The sequence below is a fragment of the Crotalus tigris genome, unplaced genomic scaffold (genome assembly GCF_016545835.1).
Source record: "Crotalus tigris isolate CLP2741 ecotype Arizona unplaced genomic scaffold, ASM1654583v1 scf7180000018825.4774228, whole genome shotgun sequence".
Lineage (NCBI taxonomy): Eukaryota > Metazoa > Chordata > Lepidosauria > Squamata > Viperidae > Crotalus > Crotalus tigris.
Genome location: NW_024097215.1, coordinates 4,334,947 through 4,348,795, shown reverse-complemented (window position 1 = coordinate 4,348,795; position 13,849 = coordinate 4,334,947). Strand labels below are relative to the sequence as shown.

At 40.4% G+C, this 13,849-nt stretch overlaps 1 protein-coding gene across 1 annotated transcript; it reads left to right on the top strand.

The window, feature by feature from the left end:
* Positions 1–237: 237 nt before the first annotated feature.
* LOC120313971 (carboxypeptidase inhibitor SmCI-like) lies at positions 238–5,936 on the top strand. Its single transcript, XM_039356530.1, has 6 exons — positions 238–1,627; positions 1,966–2,145; positions 2,801–2,980; positions 4,289–4,468; positions 4,733–4,900; positions 5,768–5,936. The coding sequence occupies exons 1-6, from the start codon at positions 1,555–1,557 to the stop codon at positions 5,770–5,772; spliced, it is 786 nt and encodes a 261-aa protein (XP_039212464.1). The 5' UTR covers positions 238–1,554; the 3' UTR covers positions 5,773–5,936.
* Positions 5,937–13,849: the final 7,913 nt, after the last annotated feature.

Here is a 13,849-nt window from a genome sequence, read left to right as displayed (position 1 = left end):
CACTGTGGAGGCCACCAAAGCACCAGACCTCTCTGCCGAATCCACAGAGCTCTGGCAAAGCCTCCCAGCCAGTGCCGATTCCCCCCCCCCAATTCTCCTCTCCTCTCCACTACACTTTCTTCTTTCTTTCCTTCTCATCTCTTTCCTTCCTCCATGCTCAAGAAGGGGTGATGGGAGGGGGAGAGATTGCCAGCGCTGCCATGTTGCTGCCAGTCTTGCTATCTCACGTGGGGGGCAGTCTATGCTGGTGAAAGGAAAGCCTCATGGCTGCGAGGCTGGAGGTGCTGGTGGGGGGATGGATTGGTGCTGATCTACAACCTGGTTGCGTCCATCCAAGCCAGAACGCGTTCAGCCTAAGATCCACTGGAAGGAGCTGCCTTGCCACCTCTGCCCCGCCCTGAGGGTGCGCCAGCGCCGGCATCCTGGGTGAAGTCAGCCTGTGGGACAAGACAGCCAGCAGGGATGCTGGACTCCGCTTGCGTGTGCACCCAAAGGGCAGGGTGGCACTGCCCCATGGATTTAATGCTAAGCATGTTCTGGCTTTGATGGACACAACCAGGTTGTAGATCAATGCCTGGTTGGCCTGGGCTAGGCCGAGGTATGGCAGGCCGGTCCTTCACTCTTTCCAGAGCAGATCCCTGGGCCAGATGGAACCACATAGCGGGCCGCATCCGGCCCGCAGGCCTTGTGTTTGACATATCTGCACTAAGGTATGTTTTCTTTAGCACTGTTTAACCAGTATGACAATACGTAATTATATCTGAACTGTACTTATGGCCCCTACATATTTACTCATTGTTGAAACCATATGAATGTCCAGCTGCATTTCTTACAAAGCAGCGGTCCCCAATCTTTCCGGCTCTGTGGACCAGTAGGGTTAGTGGCAGTAGCGATTGTGGGGGAGAAGGGATGGTTTCACGTAAGCAGTGGGAGTGAAGTTTCACCTGCTCACCCAGTTCTCAATGGTTGGGGACGCTTGCAATAGTGCATATAAAAAGTAGCTTGACTGAGCACAAGACCCTTGTTTTCAATACCAGGATGTGGCGTTTCAATGTGTAACTTTCATTGTGTAAATATACAGCAGACTATGGAGCTTATAAAAACAAAGGTGGTTTGCAAAGACAGAAAGATACAGTGAGGGAGGGAGGTGGTGCTAAGTAATTGTGCCTCTTTTCTTTTTATCTCTTCCCTCATGCCTTCACTTTAATTAAGCTAGAATTCCTTATGTTTATGAATGACAGGTGGAACTACTCAAGATCACTACGTATGATCTCTTTGTTCCAACTACATGAACGAGGGAGTGACTTTAGAAGTCAATAAACTTCTAAAAAATAAGTCCCTCATTATGAAGAAGTTTATTGATTCCTAATAACACTCAACGTGCAGTAGTATTCCCAGTTGGTCCTTGGAGTAACCATGTTTGGATGTGAGCATTAATCAGATATTGGGGAACTGGACCTTGGTGTTCCAACCACATGAATGCCCAGGTGTACTTCACTGTTGGATAATCTATAAAATGATTCAACTCAGCATTGGATACTTATTTTCATCACCATGATTCATTCAAACTGCATGTTCCTCACTTTTGGACTGCTCATTTTCTGCTTTCGGGTTGCCTCTTCTGTAGGTAGGTAGCAAGAACTTTCTTTTCCTTCTATACCTACGTGCATTCTGCTTGCCACTGCCCCTTTGTCTTCTAAGATATGATCACATGAACAACCGACTTGATGATGGAGGGACCTTTAACCCATGGCATTTAGTTTAGGAAGCCATCTGAAACAAACAGAATAAAAATCCCTTTTCTGCAGTATTGTCTGTTGGTCCTTAGTTCTGAGGTAATCATTTTGGGATATGAGCATTTTTCACGTTGCCCTGGACTCTGGAGTCAGAACAGTTTATTTTCATGCGATGAACTTCTGAGTTTCCTTAAAAGAGACTGTCTTATTTTCTTCTTTTCACTGTCAGGTGTATATCCCGCGAAATGTACACAAGTCCCTACAATAGGATTGTGTATGTCTCCTACTGCTCGCTATTTTTTCAACTCAGCAACTGGGATATGTGTGATGTTCACTTATAGTGGATGTGGAGGGAATGACAATAACTTCTTAACTTTGAACGAATGCATAAAAGAATGCCAAAGCCTTGGTAAGAAAGAAATTGAAATCCTTTTTTGGTGTAAAAAATCATTAGTAGCAAAGCTATAGCAAATATATTTTTCCTAAAACCTACAGCTACTGTTTTTCGTAGATCAACAAGAAGCAACAGATTCAGAGCAATGTATTTGGGAACTGGAAAATAAACAATATATGAATTTTCCAACCTTAAGCAGACACCACAAATACTTAGACCTGGTTGAAGAGAAGGTACTTGCAAACTCTTTGGAAGAGGAGGAAAGAGAATGGCCCACCTTCCCCTCCACCTTCATGTGCCCCTCCTCCCAGTGTTGAATTCCCAGTTCCAGAAGCGTTTTCTCCGTCTTTCTGCTGGAATTCAAGCCCCAACCTTCAAGCAAACGGGACAAAAGTTCTCCCTGATGACTTTCTCAGTCCATCCCAGGAATCTGGGATCTCAGGAATGGGGGTTTGGTGCCTCTTCTTAGGGATACAGCAGCTTGTGTCTGCAATTCAGTTCTTTGAGGACTTCTAATGGCAGCTGGCAATGACTCAAATTGGAGTTTTCTCACTGTGTTAGGGCTGGCAACTTGTTTTCACTATTCTGAACACAATATATATTCGTGCAATCATCTTCAGGATTTCTTTAGGAGGGACAGTGTGTCTTATTTTCTTCTTTTCACTTTTAGGTGTAACTCCAGAGATATGTAATCTTCCCGCAAAAGTAGGACGGTGCAGAGCTTCATTTCATCGTTTTTATTTCAATGCAGCAACTAAGAACTGTGAGGAATTCATTTATGGTGGATGTGGAGGAAATGAAAACAACTTTCTAAATTGGTTTCAGTGCAGAGCTACATGTCAAAATTCTGGTAAGTAGGAAATTTTAATTTTTGCCTTAGCACATAATTAAAACAAATGGCATTTTAGTCTAGTCCGTCAATCATTGATCTGAAAACTCTTGAGTCCCAAATTACCTCGATCTTAGTTCTGCAATCCAAGTGCTGAACTAGGGAGAGGAGCTTATAAGTGGGTGTAATCAGCAAAATCAGATCTTTTAAAATGGTAAAAATGCAAAAAAGAAATTTTCTAAAAAAATACCATAAAGGTACTTCCTTGTTTTTACTGTTTTTCTTGCAGTTATGTGTCTCAATTGATAAAGGGGAATCACTTTGGAACTAAGCAAAATACTGAAAAATCGAAGAAAATTATAGATTCCTCAAAGAAAAAGTCACTTCTAACGTGTGCAATGCCTGGAGATACTTTTGATTGTTCAGACTGCCTCGTAATGCTTCATGAAAGAAAATGTATTATATGTCATTACAGCATGAAAATGTTTTCTGGCAAAATGTTACTATTCTGCATTCAAGTACCAATGAATTTTCTTGCAGTGTTTGGAGTGACACATCTACGTCTGTGGACCTGGCTATAGACTGGGACTTCTTTTCTAGTTATTAACTTTTGTGGACCTCTCTGGTTCACTGTCTTGTAATAGACCTTGCATCTTTTGAGTATACTGGCAACTCTCCTAACTCATCCTATTTCCTCTGCCACCGCTGTCCCCCGTTTTGTTTGTAAGCGGTTCATAGGTTTTACTATTGAGCTGAATTATAAAGACCTACTTGGTTCCAATCTTTATAGAAAGACAATAAAAAATCAATTTTGGGAATCCATCATAAGTACACTCTGCAAATACTTAAATCTGGATGAAGAGAAGGTCCACGTGAAGTCTTTGGAAGAGGAAGAAAGGGAATGGCCACCTATCCCTCCACTTCCAGGTGCCCTTCCTCCAAGTGTTGAATGCCCAGCTTCAGAAGGGGTTTCTCCTTCTGCCTGCTGGAATATAAACCCTAACCTTCAAGCAATTGGGAGGAAACCTCTCCCATGAGTTCCTCTGTCCATCCCAGAAGTCTGGGATCTTAGGAATGGGGATCTCGTGCCTCTTCTTAGCTGCACTTCAGTTCTTTGAGGACTTCTAATGGCACGTGGCAATGACTCAAATTTGATGTTCTCGCTATGTTTGGGTGGGCAAATTGTTTTCACTTTTTCTGATGTTTGGAGTGGATTGCTCAGGATCAAATATTCAGGTTGCCCTGCACTCTGGATATATTTTCATGTGATGATCTTCTGGATTTCTTTAAAAGAGACAGTCTGGCTTATTTTCTTCTTTTCACTTTCAGTTCTATTTCCTGAGAAATGTACACTTCGCCCAAGAATAGGACCTTGCAGGTCTCCTGCTCTTCGCTTTTTTTTTGACACAGTAACTGGGACGTGTATGATGTTCGTTTTTAGTGGATGTGGAGGGAATGGAAACAACTTCATGACTTCGGAGGAATGCATAAAACAATGCAGAACTGCTGGTAGGGAAACTTTGCAATCTAGGTCCTGAACTAGTATTAGGGGAAACTGGAGCTAATCTTTGGGATCATTCAGTAATCATTTAGAATGTTAAAAACACCCCCAAAAATTTCATAAGTAAGTGTCGTATTTATGTCGTATTTTCCAATAGATTCTGAAATATTCATGTTGCTCTTCACTCTGGAGTCATGCAGTGATCTTCTGGGTTTCCTTAAGAGGGACAGTCTGTCTCATTTTCTTCTTTTCACTTTCACCTGTATCTCCAGATATATGTACACTTCCCAGAGAAGTAGGACGGTGCAAAGCTTCATTTCCTCGTCATTATTTCAACGCAGCAACTGGGAACTGTGAGCAATTCATTTATGGTGGTTGTGGAGGAAATGCAAACAACTTCGCATCTATGGCTGAATGCAGAGCTAGATGTCAAAGGTCTGGTAAGGAAGCAATTTTAATTGTTTACTTAAAAGAAATGGCATTTCAGTCTTGTCTGTCAGTCATTGATCTGAAAACTCTTTAGTCCTAAAGTTGCCTTGATCTCAGTTCCGCAATCCAGGCCCTGAACTAGCGAGAGGAGCTTATCAGTGGGCGCAATCAGCAAAATCAAGACATCTTTTAAAATGGTAACAATGCAAAAAGAAATTTCCTAAAGAAGTGCCATGAAGGTAGCTTTCTTGTTTTTACTGGTTTACTTGCAGAGAGTTATGTGAGCATTTCTGCCCTCAATTGATAAAGGGGAATCACATTTGAATTAAGCAAAATACTGAAAAATCAATGACAATTATAGATTCCTCACAGGAAAAGTCACTTCTAACACGTGCAATGCCTGGAGATCCCTTTGTTTGTCCAGACTGTCTTGCAATGCTTCATGAAAGAAAATGTATTATGTACTATTAAGGCATGAAAAAGTTTTCTGGAAAAATGCTACTATTCTGCATCCAACTGGCAATAAATTTTCCTGCAGGGTTTGATGTGAGACTTTCACTTGACTGTAGACTGGGACTTTTTTTTCTAATTCTTCACTTTTGAGAGTTTAATTGGGACCATTCTTTCCTACTGGGAAATATGGCATCATACATTACATCAGGAGGTCACATTGTTAATAAAAAAGTTAATAAAAGAAACAATGGAGGCACCTGTAATTAGACAGAAAACACACTAAAGCCATGACATTATTCTGCCAATGTTGAATATTCACGCTGAGGAGATGGTTGTTCTACGAAGTGGAGCAGACTAAGGATCTAAAGATATACTTGCCTCTTCTCCTGCTGACCACTTGATTTTCATTCTGTCTCCTTTTCCAGGGTAACATGGACTCCAATTCCAGATCTCACTGATGGGACACTTTGAGAGACGGGGTGGATCCAGCAGCTGCGAAAGGAATCCAAACTTCCATGGAGTCTCCCACTGAAACACCTTGCATGCATCTGATTCTAAGCATACTCTTAAATAAACATACACATGCTTTGAACAGTCTCTCTCTTGACTATGATTTGCAATGCTCCTTTTATTCAGTCATTGCAAGCTAGACACCCCAAAACAGAGCATTCTGTGAATATATCAGATACAGGGGATATTGAAATGTGTTTTTTGTACAAGAGAACACTGAGCATCAGGCCTGGCAGGAATATTTCCTTGGCCTCATACCCTCAGTTATCCCTTTGGAGGATGGTGAGAATGATTGATGTATGTCTAAGGTTGTAAAAGTAGTAAATAATTCTTTTTCTATCTCTTTCAAGATGACTTCAAATTATTAAATAGAGTATTTCTATATAGAATGAAGGGTACATTCTGTAGTTATAGGAGAAGTGTACTTGAGGTCCCTACACATCATCTCATGGTTCCAACTGCATGAATATCTGGCTGTACTTCCTCATGGTGCAATATTAAAAGTGGCTTGACTGAGTACGGGACAGTTATTTTCAACCGCACAACATATTTCACTGTCTGCTCATTCAGACTTGTTCACGTTGTGGTTTCAGAATGCCTCTCACCCAAATATATTTTCCAACTGAATACACAATTGGGTGTATCCACCAAACCTGGACTCCCTCCACATCCAAGAATGATGATATTACATCGAATAGATGATAGAAAGCTCCCCCTTTGCCAATTATAAGGGTGAATGTAGAAAGCTATTCCCTGCAATACATGACCAGAGATACATAAAATAGCACTTCCTTTTTTTCTTTATTCTCAGTCTCCTCTTAGTTTTGGGATAAGCATGGAAACATGGGATAAATATGGAGAATGCTCGGAAGACTGTTCCATTTTCATGAAAGGCATTTAGGTCAATGAACAATAAGGACATCTTTTTGAGATGAGTGGATGACTCAATTTTGGGGAAGCTGGTGTTTCCGATGGAAAAAGGTTTAACTAAACCCATAAACAAACCCTCCCTCCCTCCCTCCCTCCCTCCCTCCCTTCCTTCCTTCCTTCTGTCGTTCCCTCCCTCCCTCTCCCTCCCTTTTTTCTTCCCACCTGACATTATTACAATGGGTGGGAGGGTTACAATAACATTGAATCTGCAGACCCATTGCTCTCCTGCTTTCTTCCTTACATTGTTTATTATGTCTAACCAAAATATATAAACATATAAAGAAGTTCTTAAATTCAAAAAACCAAACATGTAAGAACAACAACAACAACAACAAAAAAAAACCTGAAATTTTGAAAGGACTAAAACGTCATGCAGAAATGGTACAAGGCAGGATAAGTATATAAAAGACTCAAGATCATAGGGAATACATCTGTAAGAACGGCCTTGCAGATCTTTTAAATGAATTGGAGAGATGCTCACAATAAAGTAGAATAAGCTCAATTTTGTTCCCCTGTCTGATTTACTTAGGGGGCTTATATCAGGCCAGAATCAAAGTCAGAAGGAAAGGCATACAGAATCTGGGTAAGCAATCTGTTGTTGCCAATGGAGAGCCTTCAGCTCACTGCAGATTCTTAAATAGAAGCAGCCCAGTGTCACTTATTTGGAAGAACAAGCATCTCCTGATTGGTGGACAGAACTCCTCTTACTAGGTATTGCTACGCAGAAATACGATAAAGGGGCACTTTACTTAATGTTACCTATCTTCACGGCTGCCAGATTGGCTTACGCACCAAACTGGAGAAATAAAGAAATTCCAACAGAAGAAGAGATTCTACATAAAATCTTATCGTGTGCTGATATGGATAGGCTTACTATGGAATTAAAGGACAAGACAGAAATGGACTATTTTGAAATCTGGGACAAATTTTATTGCTGGTACGAGTCAAGGAGAACTATTTGGACTTTAAGTTAGTGTTAAGATTGTGGTATATAAAACTGTATGCTAGTATATAGAGAAACAAATTTGAGACTGTATTATATAGGAAAATATGTATACATAGAGATTAGGATTATAAGTATGACAAGGAACAAATTGTTAGGATTATATATACTGGAACGACACGTTATGTCCTTTTTTGTTTTAACTGTTTTATTAATAAAAAAACTTTAAAAAAAGACACAAAGAGATAAGAAATCCATCTGTGGGAATGTCTTTGCAGATATTTTCAACAAATTTGGCACATGCAATGCTCTGGGAGACAGAAATGGATGTGCAGTTCCACAATTGGTATGCTGCTTTTATGACCAACATCTGAACACACCTGTCCTTAGGCTTTAATCAAGACGAGTAGGAAGAGTTCATCTCTGGGGTGGAGGGAGCGTGAGGAAAAGCAAAAGTCCAAGCAGGAGGAAATATAAAAGATGTGAAGTACACCATCAGATTCCTGGAATGGCTGTCTCACTGAGATGATTTAGGGATACCCTTGTGATCTTGCAGCAGCTTGGTCTCCTCATCAGAGGCTGAGCTGGCCATAAGACGTGGTAAAATGTGTAGTAAAAATGGGGTGATGCATATTGAAATGTTAACATATTGAAATGCTGATAGAAAGATGGATGGAAGTTTGTGCTTAACTGTATATCACGAAGTAAGAAAAAATTGGTGGTATAGTATAAGAGTGTGCTTTTGCCTACTTTCTTATATGGAACTGAAAGTCGTGAAGCTCATCAGGAACACCACAGGATGCTAAAGGCAGGGAAAAGGGATGCGTAAACTATTTGTGCGGTAAAGCAAGTAGGAACAGGGTTCAAGAGTTAGTGGGATGTAATGAATACAAAAGTGAATTAAAGTGGTTCAGTCAAGTAGAGCAAATTAATGGGAACAGAATTGCAAAATCAATGCATGAAGAAAAAGCGAATGGTTCATGAAGAAGGCCAAGATTTAGAGTATCATGCTTGGATTGGATGCAAGTCTGGAAAGAAAGGAATGAGAACGTTTATGGTGGAAATGCACAGCAAAGTATGGAGATGGTAAAAACAATGGTGGTTTACAAGGATAGAAAGATACAGAGAGGTAGTGCAAAGCTCTTTCCTTTTTATCACTTTCCTCATTCCTTCAATTTAATTAGGGTACAATTCCTTACTCATTTGCTACACTCTATATAGCACTGTTTATGGATGACCGGTGAAACTGTACACAGGGGCCATAGATATGACCTCCTCGTTCCTACTACATGAATGACCAGGACTACTTCCCTATTGAGCAATCTATAAAATAGCTCAACGCAGCCACTGATATTTTCACTACCATAATGCATTCAAACTACATGTTCCTTATTTTTGGACTGCTCATTTTCTGCTTTCTGTATACAGGTAGATCTTTCTTTTTTCCCCTCCACACCTATGTGCAATCTGCTTGCAAATGCTCCCTCCCATTCCAAAATATGATCGCATTAACAATAGACTTGATGATGGAGGTTCCCCCCCCAGAATATGATAGTGATTTTAGAAAGCCCTCTTCTGGAATGGATCATCCAAAAGCCACAAAATAAATCTTCCTTTTTTGCAGCATTCCCAGTAAGTTCTTAAATCTGGGGTAACCATTTAAGGATGCGAGCATTATTCAAATATTGGGGAACTGGAGATCTTAACACAGTACAAAAAGGCTAAATTAAATCTGAGTAGAGGCTTTCTTGCATTTCCTTGTATTCGCTTTCTTACAAAGTAGAAATTCTTCCTAAAACCTACAGCTACTGTTTTTATGTATCAATAAGGACAACAGATGCAGAGCAATGTATTTTGGAACCAGAATATAAATAACATTTGAATTTTCCCACCCTAAGAAGATACCACAAATACTTAAAACTTGGATGAAGAAAAGATACATATGAAGTCTTTAGAAGAGGAGGAAAGGGAATGGCTGAACCATCCCTCCACTTCCCAGCTTGAATCCCCAGCTCCAGAAGAGATTTATCCTTCAGTCTGCTGGAATACAAGCCCTAAACCTCAAGCAAATGAAAGAATGCTCTCCCTGATGACTTTCTCAGCCGTCCCAGAAGACTGGGATCTCACCAATGGGGTCCTGGATGCTCAGTGCCTCTTCTTAGGGATAGATTGCTTGCACTGGCCAAATTGTATTTCAGTTCCTTCAAACGACAATTGGCAATGAGTCAAAACTGAGAGTTTTTTTTTTACCATGTTAGGGTAGTCAAAGTGGTTTCTCTGAGGTTTGGAGAGAATTTCTCAGGATCTACTTTTCCAGTAAATGCTCAAATGATCTTCTGGATTTCTTTAAAAGGGACAGTCTGGCTTATTTTCTTCTTTTCACTTTCAGTTCTATTTCCTGAGAAATGTACACTTCGCCCAAGAATAGGACCTTGCAGGTCTCCTGCTATTTGCTTTTTTTTTGACACAGTAACTGGGACATGTATGATGTTCATTTTTAGTGGATGTGGAGGGAATGGAAACAACTTCATGACTTCGGAGGAATGCATAAAACAATGCAGAACTGCTGGTAGGGAAGTTTTGCAATCTAGGTCCTGAACTAGTATTAGGGGAAACTGGAGCTAATCTTTGGGATCATTCAGCAATCATTTAGAAAGTTAAAAACACCCAAAAAAATTTCATAAATAAGTGCCCTAAAAGTAACCTATTTAATAGTTTTCCTTGCAAATGGTTATGTGAGCAGTTCCACATATAGCGATTACGCGCACTATTGAAAAATCTACTGCTGACAACTTGATTTTCATTGTCTCCTTTCCAGGGTAACACTCACTACAATTCTTGATTGGATTGATAGAATCCTTCGAGAGGGGCTGGATTCAGCAGCTGAGGAAGGAATCCAAACTTCCATGGAATTTCCCACTGAAACACTTTCCATGCATTGAATTCTAACACATTCTCTTCAATAAACATACAAATGTTTTGACACACTAATATGCAGTTTCTGAAATACTATTTGCACTACTCCTTTTATTCTATCATGCCATTGACAACAGTGCAAACAGGACACCCCAATACAGAATATATCAGATAGAGAGAATATTCAAATACATCTTATGGGAATAGAGAACGCTGAGCATCTGGTCTGGCAGGAATATTTGCTTGGACTTCCTCCCACACAGTCAACCCTTTTGAGCTGGGTCAGGAACTCCCCCCAAAAGTTGAAGGATAGTGAGGAGGATTGGTTTGTGTCTAAGCTTGCAAAACATGTAAGGTATTTCCTTTTCTCTTTCCACATGTCTTTAATTTATTGTTACACTAAGCTATGTTTTCTTCAGCACTGTTCAACCAGGATGAGGATACGTAGTTACACCAGAAATGTACTTATGGTCCCTACATAGCTGCTCATTGTTCAAACCATATGAATGTCCAGTTGCATTTCCTACAATGCAGCGATCCCCAATCTTTCCGGCTCTGTGGACCAGTAGGGTTAGCGGAAACTACGGTTGCGGGGGAGAAGGGATGGTTTTGTACAAGCAGCGGGAGTGGAGTTTCGTCTCCTTGCCCATTGCTTGCGCAGCCTGGTTCTCTGTGGTTGGGGACTTCTGCAATAGTGCGTATAAAAAGTGGCTTGACTGAGCAAGCACCAGACCCTTGTGTTCAACTGCATGTTCATTCAGACTTGCTCACTTTGTTTTAGGTTGCCCCTAACCAAAATTTAGGTATCTTTTCCAACCAAACACAGAGTTGTGTATATCCACAATATGATCTCCCTCCACACTAATGAATGATGATATTAAATAGACTAGATGGTGGAAAGTCCCCTTCCCATATGTTAGATTGACTGGAATGGATGACCAGAGATGCATTATTCCCAATCACATCTTACTTTTGGGATTAGCATAAAGGACAGTATGAACATTGGTTGGAGGATTGCTCCATTTTCATGGAAGGCATTTAGTTAAATGAGGAGGGACACATTGGAGATCAGGGTATAACTCAAATTTTGGGAAGCTGATATTTATGAAAGACAAATGCTAAACCAAATATATGGACAAACCTCTTCCTTCCTTCCTTCCTTCCTTCCTTCCTTCCTTCCTTCCTTCCTTCCTTCCTTCCTTCCTTCCTTCCTTCCTTCTCTCCTTCCTTCTTTCTCACCTGACATCATTATAATTGGGGGAGCAGGTAATGTTCAACTTGCAGATCCACTGCACTCCCATTTTTTTTTATTTCTAACCGAAATAAAGATGTTTCTTAAATTTCAAAAACCAAACACATAAGAATTTAAAAACTGAAATTTTCAAAGGAATGACATTATGTGCAGAAATGGAAAAAGGTAGGACAAATACATAAAAGACAAAAAGAAAGGGAATGAATCTGTAAGAACAGCCTTGCAGATCTTCTCAATGAATTTGGGACATGTAATGCTTTGGGAGTCAGGAATAGATGTGCATGCTCCATAATTGGTATAAGGTTTTCACGATCAATATTTGAATGAACACACCTTTCCTTGGCTACTACTGGCCTTGCAGGAGTTAGGTGATAATCAAGATGATCAGGAAGAGTTCATCTATGAGGTGGAGGAAGCCTCGGGAAGAGCAAGAGCCCGAGTAAGGGGAAACACATCTGCTCCTTCCACATCAGGCACCAAGATGTGAGTATAAACCACAGATTCTCAAGGGAGGGCAGCTGTCACATAAATGGGAGGAGATAATATAGGGCCGCTACTAGTGATCTTGAAAATTACATTTTCGAAGAGTTTGCAGCCTAGAGTTAATCAGTTGAGATGGACTGCTATAGAAATTAAACAAATAAATTAAAAAAAAAAATTCCCTCTCATAGCTCTCAACTTGTTTCCCTTGGGAATTTGGGAGAAGGGGAGTGATGTAATGGTGTGTCAGAATGATCTAAGAAAATGAGAGAAAAAATTGCTACCTAGCTAAGGATCAGATAAATGCTAGGGGAAGCCCATAACTAAGAAAAAGAAATTTAGAAGAGGTTCACTCTAACTTATAAGGTGGCTAAAATGAGACAGTGGGAAATTCGTACTTTTAGACTTGCAAGATTCTCTTATCGCAGCCTTACAATAAAGTGGAATAAGCTCACCATTTTTCCGGTCTGGTTTTGCTGGGGTGGGGAGGGGGGGCTTACATGAGGCCAGAGTCAAAGTCACAATGAATGGTAAGTAATTGGTTGTTGCCAATGGAGAGGCTTGAACTCTATGCTCTTCTTAAATAAAAACGGTCCCAGTGTTGCTTATTTGAAGGAATGAGGTTCCTTTTTTGCAAGGAGTCTTGCAGAACGTTCTTGCTCTGCTCTGCTCTACTGTCCGAGTGGTGCACCCTTCCTCAAACTCCTCATCTTCAGATAGCAATAGCAGCACCAGCATCACACGCACAAATGTCTGGACAGCACAACTTTGTCTTCCTTCAGCAACTCAGGCAGCAGTTCTTCCAGGTTTTCTGGAATGCTCATTGTTGGTCTCCTTATCAGAGGTAGAGCTGGCCATAAATGTGAAAAAATGTGTACTAAAATGGGAGAACACTTTAAAATTTGAACATATTCAAATGCTGGTAGACAGTTGGATAAAAGTTTGTGCTCGCCTATAAATCATGAAGTAAGAGAAAAATGACTGTAATAAGAGTGTGCTTTTGTCTACTTTGTTATATGGAACTGAAAGCTGGGAAGCCTGGCAGGGACACCCCAGGAAGCTTAACTATTTGTATGGTAGAGCAACAAGGAATAAGGTCAAGACTTTGTGTTGTGGAATGAATGAATACAAAAGTGAATTAAAGTGATTCAGTTAGGTAGTGCAAATAAATGGGAATGAAATTGCAAAAGGAGTAAATGAAGAAAAAGCAAATTGTTCATGAGGCGACACAGAGTTAGAGTCATGGTTGGATTAGACAAGACTATGGAACCAAAAAGATGAGAACTTTCATTGTGTAAATATATAGCAGAGTATGGAGCTTGTAAAAATAAAGGTGGTTTGCAAGGAGAGAAAGATAATAAGGGAGGGGAAATGGTGCTAAGTAATTATACCTCTTTCCTTTTTATCTCTTCCCTCATGCCTTCACTTTAATTAAGGTACAATTGCTTACTCATTTGCCATGCTCTGTGTAGACCT

Coding starts and splice junctions, on each gene's coding strand:
- LOC120313971 (XM_039356530.1), top strand. CDS start 1,555: ATGATTCATTCAAACTGCATGTTCCTCACTTTTGGACTGCTCATTTTC. Junction 2,146..2,800: donor AAAAGAATGCCAAAGCCTTG/GTAAGAAAGAAA, acceptor TTTCACTTTTAG/GTGTAACTCCAGAGATATGT. Junction 2,981..4,288: donor AGCTACATGTCAAAATTCTG/GTAAGTAGGAAA, acceptor TTTCACTTTCAG/TTCTATTTCCTGAGAAATGT.